We start from the raw sequence: 16,348 nt of genomic DNA, 5'->3' as shown, positions 1-16,348 counted from the left end.
AAATGTCGCGAGTGGCAAAAACTGGGACATATCCGTGTCCCGACAGACTTTTGTCGGGACTCGGGACACACAACCCCAAATCGGGACTGTCCTGGTAAAACCGGGATGTCTGGTCACCCTACTCTATGCCATTGATGTAGATTACAAAGAATAACAGACCAAGAATACGACCCTGTGAAATCACATGGTGAGATGGGGTTCTGGAAAAGACAAACTAGCAACTGACATCACAAGTCCATTTGGAGACTGTTGTGGCTAAAAATGCAAGAGGAGAATTTTCAGAACTCTTGGAGTTATACAGTGCTCCTTTTACAGCTCGCAACATTATTCTTCAGTTGGTGATGTACGATCACTGGGCTCATGTCCTCATGGAAGTGTTTTCAAAAGAGACATTTTTGGAACTGTTGTTCATGTAGACTAAACCAAGATGATATCATCACTTACATTCAGAGTCGGGAAACAGGAAGTCATCAAAGTAGACACTGAATTTAAAATAAATAAATAAATAAATGCAGCAAGAATATAACTCTCTCGATGTAAAGTAGAGTAGTACTCGATGGTCATAAAGTACAGCAAGACTTCGCAAAGTGCTGCTGAACTTGGCTGCCATTTGCACAGAGAATAAGAAATGCTTGACTGGTTGTCAGTTGAAGAGGCTGTTCTCTGGAATTACAGAGTGCCCTCTGCTGGTGGTGAGTGGTAACGTCCAGTCCACAGCGAGTGTTACATTTCTATTCAAAGCTTTGTTGATGTAATATGAGCTCTTCACCCTGTTCAGTTTTAACCACAGGTTTTTAATGAATGTCCAGGACTGAGCGTGTTTAGGAGTCTGAGGCCTCATTGCTGTTTGTGTCCTGCAACCATTTCTGATTCGCATGTGTGTTTCTGGACATACATGCGAATTTGCTTATGCATCCTCTTCTTGGCAACTTATTGATCCTTTTGATAATTTTCCTGATTGTATATAATATATAAAAAAATATATATATATTGTGATCTGGGGAGCTCAACAACCACATGCACTTTTGGTGTTAAAAGCTCTTTAATTTTTCTCATGAAAACAAACTGCATCAAGACTGATGGCATCAGCTTTTACCCATGATCATATCTGGCACCAAGGTCCAGAAAATTCAGGATATCAGACGTTTAATTCAAGGTTAATATCAAAAGTTTATGATAAGACCTTAAACACCCCGGTAATGTCCTGTCATGAGCAGAGCTCAGGCCCAGACTCATCTTTGGACCATTTCTGGAATTAAATACCTTGATTCCCCAAATTAGTCTGTATATTTGACCTTGATATTTACATTTGCTCAGGGAGGTTTCTTCATACAGACAGTATAAATGGTTGCTGAGGGCCTCTGGACCACCAGGGGGCCACATGAGCTTTAACATAGATAGATATTAAAAATAAATAAAATGAAGCACACTGCTATAATCTGTGGAAAAGGTTTGTTATGAAGCAGTCACAGGGGCTTCAGTGAGGTGTGGAAGTGAAGTCTGAACTGACAAGCACAACAAACATCAGAACACACACACACATAATATATATATATAAATATATATACACACACACACACACATATATAGAACAGCAGCTACAATTATCGACACCTTAACGATCTTTTGGCCGTTGCAAAAGTAGAAAAGACTTTCAGTACATAAATTGTGCATGAATAATTACTCAAACTTCCACTGGAAAAAAATGAGTTGATTCCTGATTACTTAGCGTATCAGATCATGTGACACTGTTCCACAATTATCAACACCTTTGTCCACAGTTATCAACACCGTTCCACAATTATCAACACCTTTGTCCACAGTCATCGACATCCAGATGATTATTTATTTTAAAAATAATAATCGGTATGTGGTATTAAGTTAACAAAACATAGTTTTTATTTAAAATGTGTTTTCCATAGACTTATATTTAGTACAAAATATCTTTTATATAAATATATCGGGGCGGCACGGTGGTGTAGTGGTTAGCGCTGTCGCCTCACAGCAAGAAGGTCCGGGTTCGAGCCCCGTGGCCGGCGAGGGCCTTTCTGTGCGGAGTTTGTATGTTCTCCCCGTGTCCGCATGGGTTTCCTCCGGGTGCTCCGGTTTCCCCCACAGTCCAAAGACATGCAGGTTAGGTTAACTGGTGACTCTAAATTGAGCGTAGGTGTGAATGTGAGTGTGAATGGTTGTCTGTGTCTATGTGTCAGCCCTGTGATGACCTGGCGACTTGTCCAGCGTGAACCCCGCCTTTCGCCCGTAGTCAGCTGGGATAGGCTCCAGCTCGCCTGCGACCCTGTAGAACAGGATAAAGTGGCTACAGATAATGAGATGAGATGAGAATGAGATAAATATATGGATGTTGGTGTTTATGTAAATGAGGAAGTAATTCTAATGTTTGTAAACAAATGAACTGATAATGTTTAACCTGCGTCAGAAAATCTTTTTGTTCCACTTTCTCAGTATTTTCATAGATCACAATTTGTTCATCATTCGTTGTTGTTTGTATTAATTTCTAGTTTTGTCGTTTACCAATAAATCTCAACAGGGAATCAACACTATAACCACATGACAATCCAGGTCAAAGGTCGCACATCATTCCTCAAACCAGAATATAAAATGTCTCCTGATATTGTAATATGTGGTAGAGATTTACAACAAACTGCAAAAAAAAAAAATTCAGAATGGAATCGAAAAATCTGAATATTTTGCGCATGTAATTTTTTATATGCTTGGAATTTAATTCTGCTCTAATTCTATTCATTGCAATCGGATTCCAAATGCTCTATAAACATTCCATTCTGTTATGAATCAGAAAAAAAATATATTATAAATCCCAGCACTTTTATTTTTTTTTTAAAGTACTTCATCTACTTCAACAATGTTACACAAAGATCGATCCATAACAGTTGTAAATGTCGCTTAATCCCACGGGGTGTCGATAATGGTGAACACCGGTGAAAGTGATCACTATTATCGACACCTCACGTGATTCTCAAACGCGCGTTTAGATACAAAATGGCGACTGTCAAATGAAAAAGTAAGAAACAAAGTAGGTTTCGACGAGGAAATCATGAAATATCGGTGAATTTGATCAGTAAAATCATGTCCATGATCTTTCCACCATGCTCACCTGCGATGATAACGTCCGGGTTTTCCGAAAAATTACTGATCGCGCTGAAAAAATTTCCATCTTTGAGCTGCGTCATCAGACAACAAGAGCAAATGGTGGTGGTGGTGGGGGGGGGCTTACGGTTGATTAATTAACAAATAATAACTGTTGGAACTGAAACTCACCTTTGTAAAATTTTTTTTTTTTGTAAATCTGAAAAGGTGTCGATAATTATAAGCCGTTGATAATTGTAGCCGCCGCTCTAATTGACAGCGATTGAATGTCATCCGGAGTGAGGAGACGCAAAACAAAATCAAAAACACTGAAAGAAAGATTAACATTAATTAATCTTCGTCAATTTGTCCACTTTCTTGCTTCCACTTGCTGATGTGATTAAAATGGATAACGTTACTAGTGTTACACAGGAAGTGAGATGTCCTACTGAATTTGTGAAAATGTTCAGTGTAGGATTAGAAATGCCTGTAGGTGTGCTGAGTTAGTGATCAGGTGTGAGCTGGGAAGAGAGTCACATGACTGATCATGTGGGGAGTTTGTGGTCTGTCGTACTGCAGAGAAACGGAGCTCAGTGCAGGAAATATTTCGGAGCGTCATCAGCATTACAGCCAAGTGAAAGTGATGCAGGAACATCTCATCTCATCTCATTATCTGTAGCCGCTTTATCCTGTTCTACAGGGTCGCAGGCGAGCTGGATCCTATCCCAGCTGACTACGGGTGAAAGGCGGGGTTCACCCTGGACAAGTCGCCAGGTCATCACAGGGCTGACACATAGACACAGACAACCATTCACACTCACATTCACACCTACGCTCAATTTAGAGTCACCAGTTAACCTAACCTGCATGTCTTTGGACTGTGGGGGAAACCGGAGCACCCGGAGGAAACCCACGCGGACACGGGGAGAACATGCAAACTCCACACAGAAAGGCCCTCGCCAGCCACAGGGCTCGAACCCAGGACCTTCTTGCTGTGAGGCGACAGCGCTAACCACTACACCACCGTGCCGCCCTGCAGGAACATTTTAAAGCTAATGTTCGCCTGACTTTATTTCCTCCTGCGATGTCGAAATTGTGTTTGCTAAAGTTTGCTTCAAATTATGACTTATTATTGTATTTAATTTACATTTGGTTCATTAACATTTGTGTGTACAATTTAATTGTTTAGCAGTTTCTTTGGAAGAGTTATTTTTCTTTGCTTCAATTTTAAGACATTTATTTATTTATTTATTGCTTGCTCATTCTAATTTACTTGTTTAGGCAGTTCATTCCTTGTGTATATAGTTTGTGTTCAGTTGTTTTTTGTTTTATTGTTTATTAAACAGTATAATCCTGTTAAGTAATTAACAATTATTCCACAAAATCGAGTCGTACATGAGCTGATAGGTAATGAGGCGCGTAGCACCGAGATTGAGTGGAATGACTGTTTTATTCTCTCCACATTCACTGGATTTTGAGAAACAGAGCATTTTTATTTTTAGCAAATTTGATAAATAAAAACTTTATACAAAACGTCCAACAAAATAATTTCCACTTATAATGTAAACAAACCGGCAAAATGACAGGAACAATTTGTGAAAAATGCGATAATAATAATAATTCTTGAAAAATAAAAAGATCCATTCTTACCATCAAATACTTTTATTCCATATTTTGTTGCTTTTTTGTATTTTTGGGGTTTTGTTTTCTAATAGTTTTTATTTCATCCTCCATTGGTTCAGCAACATGCGCCGCCATTTTCTTCTTTTTCTTTTGGGTTTTTTGTTGGTTGTCAAACCCAGTGGTTTTCAAAGTGGGGGCCGGGGGGCCGCCAGGGGGCGCTAGGGGGGCCTCAGAGAGTTGGAGGGACGATAACAAAAAAATTGCGAAAAAAAATATTTTAAATAATTATTATTAAATATATTGTAATTAGTTTTTTAATCATTATTATAAACTATAATTATTAATAATAATACATCATATCGAAACGTTGTTTGCCATGCTCATCTCTCCGATTGCCTGTGACGTTGCGGTTTGCGCCATTTATCAAGCTGCTTCGCTCCTCAAGCTAGTGTATTGTGGAGGAAATACTATTTTGTAAAGCATTTGAAAGAAGAACTACTGGGAAAGACATTTTTCAAGTTTTGGACGATTACATCGAGTCTAACGGATTGGACTGGACCCGTTGTGTGGGGGTGTGTTCGGACGGAGCCGCGGGAATGACCGGGAAGATCAGTGGAGTGACCGCGCTCATTACGCAGAAGGCCCCGCATGTAGTGGCCACACACTGCACGCTCCATCGCGAGGCACTGGTCACAAAAAGGATGGATAACGAGTTAAATCAGGTACTACAGGAGGTTATACAAGTAGTGAATTTGATTAAAGCCCGTCCCATGAAACACAGACTGTTTACCCTGCTTTGTAATGAGATGGGCGCTCGTTTTGAGGGGCTGCTGCTTCACTCGAACGTGCGCTGGCTGTCACGGGGCGCAGTTTTGAACCGTGTCTATGAGCTGTGGAGGGAGGTTGCAGAGTTCCTCTCATCTGAAAAGCATCAGCTGGCAGATTGGTTCACCGATGCAACCTGGATCCGCAAACTTGCATACATGTCAGACATTTTCCAGCATCTAAACGTACTGAATCAAAGCATGCAAGGACGTGACACGTACCGTACATACTCCAGGTGCAAGACAGAGTGCGTGCTTTTTCCAAAAAGATCATGCTGTGGTCAAACAAGCTCCAGGAGGGAGTTACAGAAATGTTCCCACTACTTCACCAGGAGCTGCTGTCATGTGATGATTTGGGCTCCGTCTCTCCATTGATCCAGTCCCACCTGGAGAACCTCCAAGGAGATTTCAAAGACTATTTCCCTGACCTCGAAAACACACATTTAAACTGGGTTAGGAACCCCTTTGCCCCCGGGGTCGGTTCTAGTCTGGACTGAAAGTCACAGGAGGAGCTGATTGAGATGACAAACTCAGGGGATTTAAAAATGGACTTTGAGGCTCTTCCCCTGTCTAACTACTGGCTACATGTAAGAAAGGACGATCCCGGCTTGGCTGACAGGGCATTGAAATGCCTTCTCCCTTTTGCAACAACCTACTTGTGTGAGTCTGGCTTTTCAACTTTAAAGGTACTCAAATACAGAGGTGGAAAAACTGGATTGACAAAGTAAAAGTCCTGCTTAGGTTTTCCTTCTGCCTGTGCTCTCAACACAGGTGATTTCACCAATTAGCTCATCAACCTGGCTTAGGGGATGTGGTAATTAGGATCAGCTGGTTCATTGAATTGGCTGGAGCAAAAATGTGGCAGGGTTTTTACTTTCTGCACCCGGGTTTTTCCACCTCTGCTCAAAACCAAACATAGAGCACGTCTACCTGTGGACAATGACATGTGTATGGCACTGACGGAGATTAAGCCCAGGGTTGACAAACTATGTAGGAGCCACCAAGCCCATCCCTCCCACTAGTGTAAACCGTCTGTCACTCCCAGACACACACACACACACACACACACAATTGAGAGTGGTTTGATTTCTTTTATGCTGTTCTTATCAACAGTTTGTTGAAAAGTTTATTGTTCAGTGCGAAAATATTTGTGTTGAAAACATGTTAATTAATAATATTCTTATGCTAAACAAATGTAACAATTATTGACTATTGAATAAAAGTAAGAGAAAACATTCTAAAAGTTGATGTTTCTTTACACATTTTGTAGCATTGTCTGTGGGTTTGCAAAGGGGGTCCCCGGCCAGAAGCTAATGCTGTTTGGGGGGCCTTGGCATGGAAAAGTTTGGGAACCCCTGGTCAAACCAACTTAAAGGTGCATTTCTGCCCCCAACTTGGCTGGAGTGTGGAACAGGAGATACTCAGGGAAACAACAACAACAACAACAAAAACTATGTTCTTTTTATCTATTTCTGTTTCTTTTAAATACTTGACAACAAAGTGATATATCTGGCTTGATGCGCTCCATCATTTTGTTTTTCTCTCCTCACGGTATATGAGCTGATATCCTAGTAGTAGAGTAGCCAATCAGAGTGTACGATTGCTCATATCCAGTGAATGTAGGTAGAATAATAAATATTTATCCTGTTCATTCTTGCCTAGGGGCGGCACGGTGGTGTAGTGGTTAGCGCTGTCGCCTCACAGCAAGAAGGTCCTGGGTTCGAGCCCCGTGGCCGGCGAGGGCCTTTCTGTGCGGAGTTTGCATGTTCTCCCCGTGTCCGCGTGGGTTTCCTCCGGGTGCTCCGGTTTCCCCCACAGTCCAAAGACATGCAGGTTAGGTTAACTGGTGACTCTAAATTGAGCGTAGGTGTGAATGTGAGTGTGAATGGTTGTCTGTGTCTATGTGTCAGCCCTGTGATGACCTGGCGACTTGTCCAGGGTGAACCCCGCCTTTCGCCCGTAGTCAGCTGGGATAGGATCCAGCTCGCCTGCGACCCTGTAGAACAGGATAAAGCGGCTACAGATAATGAGATGAGATTCTTGCCTATAAAATATGATTGTTATCACTTTGGGCCCTGAACATTCAGAACAGGCCCTGTGTTTGATCCTCCTCCTTTTTATTTTTGAGCATTTCCTCACCTTGATCTTTGCCTGTATTCATACTTTTAAATGGTCTCTTACCCCGTTAGAGTGTGTGTTTGCCAGTGTACTGACCCCACCACTGATTATTGAATTTCCCCTCATGAACTGAAGGCTGAACAAACACACTCATGTCCCGAGTCCAACACAATGCACGCTCCACAATTATTTGTGAAACACACTGTAACAGTGCACTATGGTATGTTATCGCTGAAGAGTTTTTATTAGTGGTGGTGTGTTACTGTGTTTTCCAAAGTTACAGATAAAAATAGAAACCCAGGGGTTTAAAAAGAAAGTATTAATAATAATGGTTAAAAAAAACAGGTTGTTTATAAGCTGATTACTAATAAACAAGTGAGCTTGAAATGGATTTGAGCTTTGGCCCCCTCCGCCAGCCAAACTCGTATTATTTGAGCATATAAAATAAGTTGAGTTTGAGTATTTGGGGAATTTCTTTATTTTGGTTGGTTAATGAACACGGCCAGGTCCAACAAAATTATGACACATTAATCCTAAAGACATCTTATGACTGAACGTGTAGTTAAAAACAGTTCAAATGATCGTTTCTCTTCTCAGTTTGTAGCTAATATGAAATACGACCAGAAATGTTGACTGACTCTGATAATTACTCCGACACTGAGTACGACTTATGACACATATGGATGAAACGGTTTTATTTAAAACAAAAGAAAGTTATTCTCCAATTCTGCACTTCCCTCCCTGCTGAAATGGGAAAGCATTTTCCATTTCAAAATGGAAAGTCACAATTTGTTGATCTTTAAAAATCAGGTTGCTTGCTTGATACAGGTGGGATCTGGCTGTTATTGTTCAGTAGGGTTGGTGATCTTGCCCATGAAGAAGATGCTCTTAGTGTGGTGCTCCACAAAGAAGACCAGGAAGGATCTGTTGATGTTCAGGGTGTATGGTTGAGAAGAAGGAAAAACTTCTATTGTGGTGACAGCAGCTGTGTCCATTCCTTTCTCATCGACCTTGAGGACCCCCTGGTGGAGAACCTGGGGTAGAGCATGAGTGTTTTTCCTGACATTGCACATAGCACCTTCATCAACCCTTTACACGACTTAAGCTTTTCAACAATTCCTTCAGCCAAACAACCTCCTTTTGGTGGCACTGATCAACCTTCAGGTCAACCTTCAGATTTCTCAACATACCTTGGAAGCCTTCAGTTTGGTCTTCTCACTCATCCCTGAGAAGTCTGCATTGTTGGAAAATGCATCAGTGATACCCAGCTCCTTCAGAGTGTTTCCAAGAGAGAAGGAGGCAGAGATGGAAAACTTGGGTAAAGAAAACCCGATTCTCCTGCAGAGCAAAATGGTGGGTATCAGGACAGTGCCAAATTCAGAGATGAGCAAAGTGAGAACTGAATTCATAATGTGGCTGTTCAGAACCTTAAGCTTAACTACAAATGTAACCTCAATACATTCAGTTAACAAAAGCTTTGGCACTACTGCATTAATTTCCACAAATGAAAATCACACATTATGATTTCATGTCCTCATTTAATATTTTATGGCTTCATTAAGCTGCACAAAAGTATGAACAATTAAATGATATAAACAAACAAAATGCAAAATAACAGGATGTGCTGGATCTAGTGCTAGTTTATGTGCTGCTGAATAATGAGTGGAAGCCATATGGTTAAAATTAACCAAGGTTGCAGTGATTAATATGATCATTACAGCTAATGCTATTCATCCAGCAGTATACTGGAAATGTACAACAACCCCAATTCCAACAAAATTGGGACATTGTATAACAGAATGTGAATTCGATGCCAGCAACACATTTAAAAAAAAAAAAGTTGGGACAGGGGCATATTTACTTTGAACAACACTCTGTAAATGTTTGGGAACTGAGGAGACCAATTGCTGTAGTTTTGAAAGAGAAATGTTGTCCCATTCTTGCCTGATATACAGTTTCAGTTGCTCAACAGTTCAAGATCTCCTTTGTCATATTTTGCACTTCATAATGCACCAAATGTTTTAAATGGGAGACGGGTCTGGACTGCAGCAGGCCAGTTTAGCACGTGGACTCTCTTACTACGGAGCCATGCAGTTGTAATCTGTGCAGAAAGCGGTTTGGCGTTGTCTTGCTGAAAGAAGGAAGGCCTTCCCTGAAAACGATTTTGTCTGGATGGCAGCATATTGCTCTGAAACATGTTTACATCATTCAGCATTAATGATGCCTTCCCAGATGTACAAGGTACCCATGTCATGTGCACTAACGCCCCCTCATACCATCACAGATGCTGCTTTTGAGCTGTGCACTGATAACAAGCCGGATGGTTCCTCTCCTCTTTAGCCTGGAGGACGTGGTGTCCATGATTTCTAAAAAGAATTTCTACTTTTGATTCGTCAGACCTCGGGACAGTTTTCCACTTCGCCTCAGTCCATCGTAAAAGAGCTCAGGCCCAGAGAAGGGGGCGGGGTTTCTGGATATTGTTTATATCTGGTTTTAACTTGCGTTTGTGGATGCAGTAATGAAGTGTTTTCACAGACGATGGTTTTCTGAAGTGTTCCTGAGCCCATACAGTGATTTCCACTACAGACACGTGTCTGCTTTTAATGCAGTGTCTCCTGAGGGCCTGAAGATTACAGGCATCCAGTGTCAGTTTTCAGCCTTGTCTCTCGCATACAGAGATTTCTCCAGATTCTCTGAATCTTTTAATGATATTATGGACGATAGATGATGTGATCCACAAATTCTTTGCAGTTTTACATTGAGGAACGTTATTCTTAAATTGTTGCACTGTTTGCCCACGCAGTCTTTCACAGAGCGGTGAACTCCGCCCCATCTTTACTTCTGAGAGACTCCGCCTCTCTGGGAGGGTCTTTTTTTATACCCAATCATCTTACTGACCTGTTGACAAACAAACAGGTTTTTTTTTTATTGCAAAACCCAAGCCCTAACCCTTTTATTTATGTTTTACACAGCATCCCAACTTTTTTGGAAACAAGGTTGTAGATTCCAACTAGATTGGCTGTACATAAACATGTGGCCTCAACTTTACTTACTTACCCTTATTTTCCGACTCTGGTTTCTAAATTGTTCTTGATTTAACCTGCATAGCTGTGTTTTAACTCAACCTATGCTTTAAAAGTCACATGTCACATTCTACCTGTTACCTTCTGAAGAGTTTGTCTTGCCAGTACTTGAGGCTTTCCTTGCTGAGGTGTTTCTCCACCTCCTCCAGTTTTCTCTCGTCAGGCAGAACGATCAATATGGAGGTGTTGCCTTTGTAGGGCAATTTGATGACAGAGGTGAAGTTAGCCCAATCATGGTAGAAGTCATAGTATCCAGTTCTCTGCATCATGTCCACAGTCACCTTGGTGTTCTCATCCACATGGAAGTCGGCTTTGCGTGTGTGCTCTACATTAAAGGGCTTCTCCCATTTATCTAAAAAGACCCAAAGACTTGGTATTTATGCAGCATCTGAACTAAGAAAAGTCATATTTTTTCTGGAACATACCTCTGAAATAAATGTAGTTGATGAGCACCAGGATGGTATCTTGGTCCAGGCTCTTGAGTATGTCAGTGATGGTGTCATTGGTCTTCTTGGCAATGAACTTGTTGACCTCTTGGACAGCAACTTCAGGTTTGGAAAAGTCCACACTGAAGGCCTCTCCATTGTAGAAGTGCTGAAGATCTTTCAGAAACTGGTTGATAGGTTTGAAATCTTCTTGGACAGCCAGACCACCACCTATCTCCAGCAGTGCGGACTCTTGGTTGTGGTCCAGTGTGTTCAGCAGGTGCTCATAGGCTTCATTGACCTGATCCTCTGTGAAGGAACTGTAGCCCAGAGTGCTGAAGATTTGTGAGTGGGTCTCACCCTTGGCACCCAGAGCCAGCATGGATAGAGCAATGGAGATGCTCAGTGGAGAGAAGATGAGGTTCTTGCCTTTGGCATCAGTGTGGCTGGAGAGTTTATTGTACAGGGTGAAGGCAAAGTCAGCATTGTGAGATGAGATTTTGTGGAATGAATCATGTTTTCCATCATGACTGGGGTGGGGTTCATTCTTGCCATGGTGGAGATGGTGATGGAGATCTGGTGAACGTTTTCCATCATCATGGCTCTCCTGGTGGTCAGCCAAAGCCACCATCAGCAGGAAGGCAAAGGTCAAACAGCACTGGATCTTTCTCCTCATTTCACTACCTGGACAGGGAATAGCTTAGCACACAATATTTTGCTTAATTTCTTGTATTCTTGAAAATAAAGTTTTTCAGGCATGGTTGGAACAGAGGGTGAATGGACATCCTAGCAAGTAGTACTGGAGAATGAGGACTGCCCACTTGATGGCCAGACACTACTTTTCTATGGTGCTGTACTTTGACCCTCACATGGAGAGCTTGTGCCTGATGTACAGCACCAGGCACTCCTCCCACTCCACCACCTGGGACAAAGTGGCCCCCAGCCCTCTGTCTGACATGTCGGTCTGTAAAATAAAAGGCAGAGAAAAGTCAGGAGAATGCAGCAGCGGGCCTCCACACAAAACTGCTTTTACCTGAGCAAAAGCCCCTTTGCATGGCTCTGTCCACTGGACCGGATCTGGCGCCCCCTTTTTAGTGAGGTCAGTCAGTGGGCTGGTAATGTCCGAATAGTGAACACAAACTGCCTATAATAGCCACCCAGCCCTAGGAACTGCCTCACCCCTTTTTTGGTCTTAGGTCTCGGGCAGGCCGCAATCGCATATCAATGACTTTTACTTGGTGAAAAGCGTGCCTCAGAGACCTGTCATGCATCTGTTCCAAGGGGAAATCCCCTGAGGGATTTCACCAGAGACAGAGGAGGAGGAGGGGCCACCCCACTCTCCATGTCATCATGATGCAGAACTGACATCGATGGCCCTGGGACCGCCTCCCCAGCTAACATTGCCATGGGATTCCCCCATGATGTACTACTGCAGGACCCACCTACGACTAACTGTTTTATTAACATTTTAAATCCCAGCCAATCTGTTCCCAGGATAAGTGGATGGGTGAAGCTCAGACTAATCGCTACCTCTAAACTATGCTTTTCTCCCCAAAACCGTATAGTGATGGGCATGAGTGGATATTTGTGAATATCACCATGCACACACCTGACCTTCACCAATTGTGTATTTCCCAGTGCCCCATAGTGAATCAGACTTTGATGTATGGAGGTCTGATCACAACCAGAATCTACCAAAGCTTGATGTGTACCCCCTTGAATACTCACAGAGACTTGGTACATTCCTGCTTGATAAGGGGAAGCCTGCAGTGCATCAGGAATGCAAATCAGTAGTCCCACCTCCTTGTGGAAGTGCTGATTCTGGGAAATCCCAGCCTTCCTGCCATGCCAACAGACTTGCTTGGGCTTGCTCCTGGTTCTGGTGGGCATGTATGAGTCCACCTGTGGAGAGAGAGAGGGGGGTTAACAGCAGCACAGACACAGAAGGAGAAGGGAGAAAAGAAACATGAGGACAGACATGAGTGCAGGCAGTGGAGTTCGGGGGAATTGGTCCCCATTTCTGTGGGGCTGGGGTAGGGGAGTGGCGAGGAGAGGGAGAAGGAGAGGGAGAAAGTGAAAGTGAATGAGAGCTAGGGAGAAAAGTTGCGGGAGCGCCCGCTCCCAGAAACACCGTCAGGTGATCCTCTGCCAGTTGGATTGCCTCCTCCAGCGATGCCACACAGGGACACTGGATCTACATCAAGGTCTTGCTTGGCAGTTGGGCGATGAACTACTCTAGCATCATGTGGTAGATGGCATCCTTCACATTGCACTCGCCTGTCCATAACCACCATTGGCGAGTGTCTTGGAACTGCTGTGAAAACCCAAACGGGGGCTGACCGCACTGTAGCCCAGTGCACGGAACCACTGGCAACGTTCTTCTGGGCCACAGCCGACTCGTTGCAGTATAGCCTGCTTCAGGTCTGGGTACTCCAGCATGCTGGTGGTTGGGAGCTGCCGAGCCGAGAGCTATGCTTCCCCTGACAGGAGCGGCAATAGATGAGTTGCTCACTGCAAGGTTGGCCACAAGCGCATCTCTGTGACATGCTCAAACAGCTCAAGAAAGGCTTCGGTGTCATCCTGCAGCTCCATCTTGACCAGCTGAATAGGAATGCTAGCCACAGGATCAAATCAAATCAAATCAAATCAAATCAAGTTTATTTGTATAGCGCTTTTAACAATAAACATTGTCGCAAAGCAGCTTTACAGAATTTGAACGACTTAAAACATGAGCTAATTTTATCCCTAATCTATCCCCAATGAGCAAGCCTGTGGCGACGGTGGCAAGGAAAAACTCCCTCAGACAACATGAGGAAGAAACCTCGAGAGGAACCAGACTCAAAAGGGAACCCATCCTCATTTGGGCAACAACAGACAGCCTGACTATAATATTAACAGTTTTAACAGGTATAACCCTCAACTGTCCTCATGGGGCCGTCCTTCACAGGAGTGGGGCGATAAAACTCCGACCAGACACAGGGCACCAGGATGGATCAAGCAGGTCCGAGGGGCAGAAGAGGCCAGCATCTCAATCCCAGGATCAACATGTAACTCAGAGGGACAGATGGGGGGGGGGGGGGGGGGGGGGGGGAAGAGAGAGAGAAAGAAAACACAGGTTGTTAGGTATGCCCTAAAAATGACAAGTATTAAATCTGTGTGGTAGGCTTGCAGAGACGAGAGTCTTTACATCAGGCATAACACACAACAATGGCATGTTAATATGGTAAAAAATATCATGACCTGCTCTGGCTGGATGCTTGATTGGGTGATGGGAGCACACTCCTCAGCAATGATGAGATGCAGATGGGACCCTTAGGCCTGGCCAAGACAATTCAGTTACATTTCACCGGGTCTGGGACATGCGACAGAATGTCTGACGGCCGATTCCCTGCAGGCTACGATAGCCAGTCGAGGTCTCCACCCTCTCCACCAAAACATTTCCTGTTGACTCCATGTAACTCAGAGGGACAGATTTGGGGTGGGGGGGAGGGAAAGAAAACACAGGTTGTTAGGTATGCCCAATATCACCTGAATAAGTAGGAGCAGTATACATATTGCACCGAGTACAAGCAGGGACTCCGGCAACTAACTATGACAGCATAACTAAACGGAGAGAGCCAGAAGGTAACACAGGCATGAGGGAGCCCCAGGACATAAAGCAGCAGCCACTACACCATCAACAAACTCGAGTGAGCAAGCGAGTGGGGACTGACAGCATCCATACATCCCAGTTTACCAAAACACTCTGTCTGAGGACCCTCCAGATCTACACCTTTACCTCATAAACACCATTAACACAAGGCTTGACTAAACAGATATGTTTTCAGCCTAGACTTAAACGCTGAGACTGTGTCTGATTCCCGAACATTACTTGGAAGGCTGTTCCATAACTGTGGGGCTTTGTAAGAAAAGGTTCCGGCCCCTGATGTAGCCTTCACTATACGAGGTACCAGCAGATAGCCTGCACCTTTTGATCTAAGTAGGCGTGGCGGGTCATAGAGGAGCAGAAGTTCACTCAGGTACTGTGGTGCGAGACCATTTAGTGCTTTAAAGGTCAATAGTAGTATTTTATAATCAATACGAAATTTGATTGGGAGCCAATGCAGTGTGGATAAGACAGGCGTGATGTGGTCATATTTTCTAGTTCTAGTAAGGACTCTTGCTGCTGCATTTTGAACTAACTGGAGCTTGTTTATGCACTTATTGGAACATCCAGACAGTAAGGCATTACAATAATCCAACCTGGAGGTAACGAAAGCATGGACTAGTTTTTCTGCATCATGCAATGACATTAAATTTCTTACCTTAGCAATATTTCTGAGATGAAAGAAAGCTATCCGGGTAATGTTATCAATGTGAGTTTCGAATGAAAGACTGGGGTCAATAATCACTCCGAGGTCTTTTACTGCTGCACGTGAAGAAACAGAAAGGCCATCCAGAGTCACTGTGTAATCAGAAAACTTACTTCTAGCTGTATGTGGTCCTAGCACAAGTACTTCAGTCTTGTCAGAGTTAAGCAGAAGGAAATTAATAAGTATCCAGTGTCTAATGTCCTTAACACATTCCTCAATTCTATTAAGCTGGTGTCTGTCATCAGGTTTTGCAGAGACATACAACTGTGTGTCATCAGCATAACAGTGGAAACTAATACAATGTTTACGAATAATATCGCCCAGAGGTAACATATATAGAGAAAAAAGCAGTGGACCCAAAACAGAACCTTGTGGAACACCAAACTTTACCTCGGTACATCTAGAAATATTACCATTTACATCAACATACTGATAACGATCAGTTAGATAAGACCTGAGCCAGGAGAGGGCCATTCCCTTAACTCCCACAACATTTTCTAGTCTATCCAGAAGAATGGAATGATCAATGGTATCAAATGCTGCACTAAGGTCAAGCAACACAAGTAGCGAGACACAGCCCTGATCAGACGCCAACAGTAGGTCGTTTACTACTTTAACCAGTGCTGTCTCTGTGCTATGATGAGGTCTAAATCCTGACTGATACATTTCATGGATGTTATTCCTATGTAAATATGAGCATAACTGCTGTGCCACAGCTTTTTCAAGGATCTTGGAGATAAAGGGGAGGTTTGATATTGGCCGATAATTGGACAGCTGACAGGGATCAAGGTCAGGTTTTTTAATCAGGGGTTTGATAA

The 16,348-nt window shown here is 43.1% G+C and overlaps 1 protein-coding gene across 1 annotated transcript; it reads right to left on the bottom strand.

Moving 5' to 3' along the window:
- Positions 1-8,512: 8,512 nt before the first annotated feature.
- Positions 8,513-11,854, bottom strand: LOC132883066 (alpha-1-antitrypsin homolog). The gene is made up of 4 exons (XM_060916223.1): positions 11,179-11,854; positions 10,835-11,105; positions 8,861-9,008; positions 8,513-8,704 (listed from the first exon to the last, which is right to left on the bottom strand). The coding sequence occupies exons 1-4, from the start codon at positions 11,852-11,854 to the stop codon at positions 8,513-8,515; spliced, it is 1,287 nt and encodes a 428-aa protein (XP_060772206.1).
- Between the last annotated feature and the right edge of the window lie 4,494 nt (positions 11,855-16,348).

Source organism: Neoarius graeffei, chromosome 3, assembly GCF_027579695.1.
Source record: "Neoarius graeffei isolate fNeoGra1 chromosome 3, fNeoGra1.pri, whole genome shotgun sequence".
Lineage (NCBI taxonomy): Eukaryota > Metazoa > Chordata > Actinopteri > Siluriformes > Ariidae > Neoarius > Neoarius graeffei.
Note: the sequence above shows the minus strand (reverse complement) of the source record. Positions and strands in the feature narration are given on the sequence as shown.

Coding starts and splice junctions, on each gene's coding strand:
- LOC132883066 (XM_060916223.1), bottom strand. CDS start 11,854: ATGAGGAGAAAGATCCAGTGCTGTTTGACCTTTGCCTTCCTGCTGATG. Junction 9,009..10,834: donor CAAGACAAACTCTTCAGAAG/GTAACAGGTAGA, acceptor TTTGCTCTGCAG/GAGAATCGGGTTTTCTTTAC. Junction 8,705..8,860: donor CCAAACTGAAGGCTTCCAAG/GTATGTTGAGAA, acceptor GCTCTACCCCAG/GTTCTCCACCAGGGGGTCCT.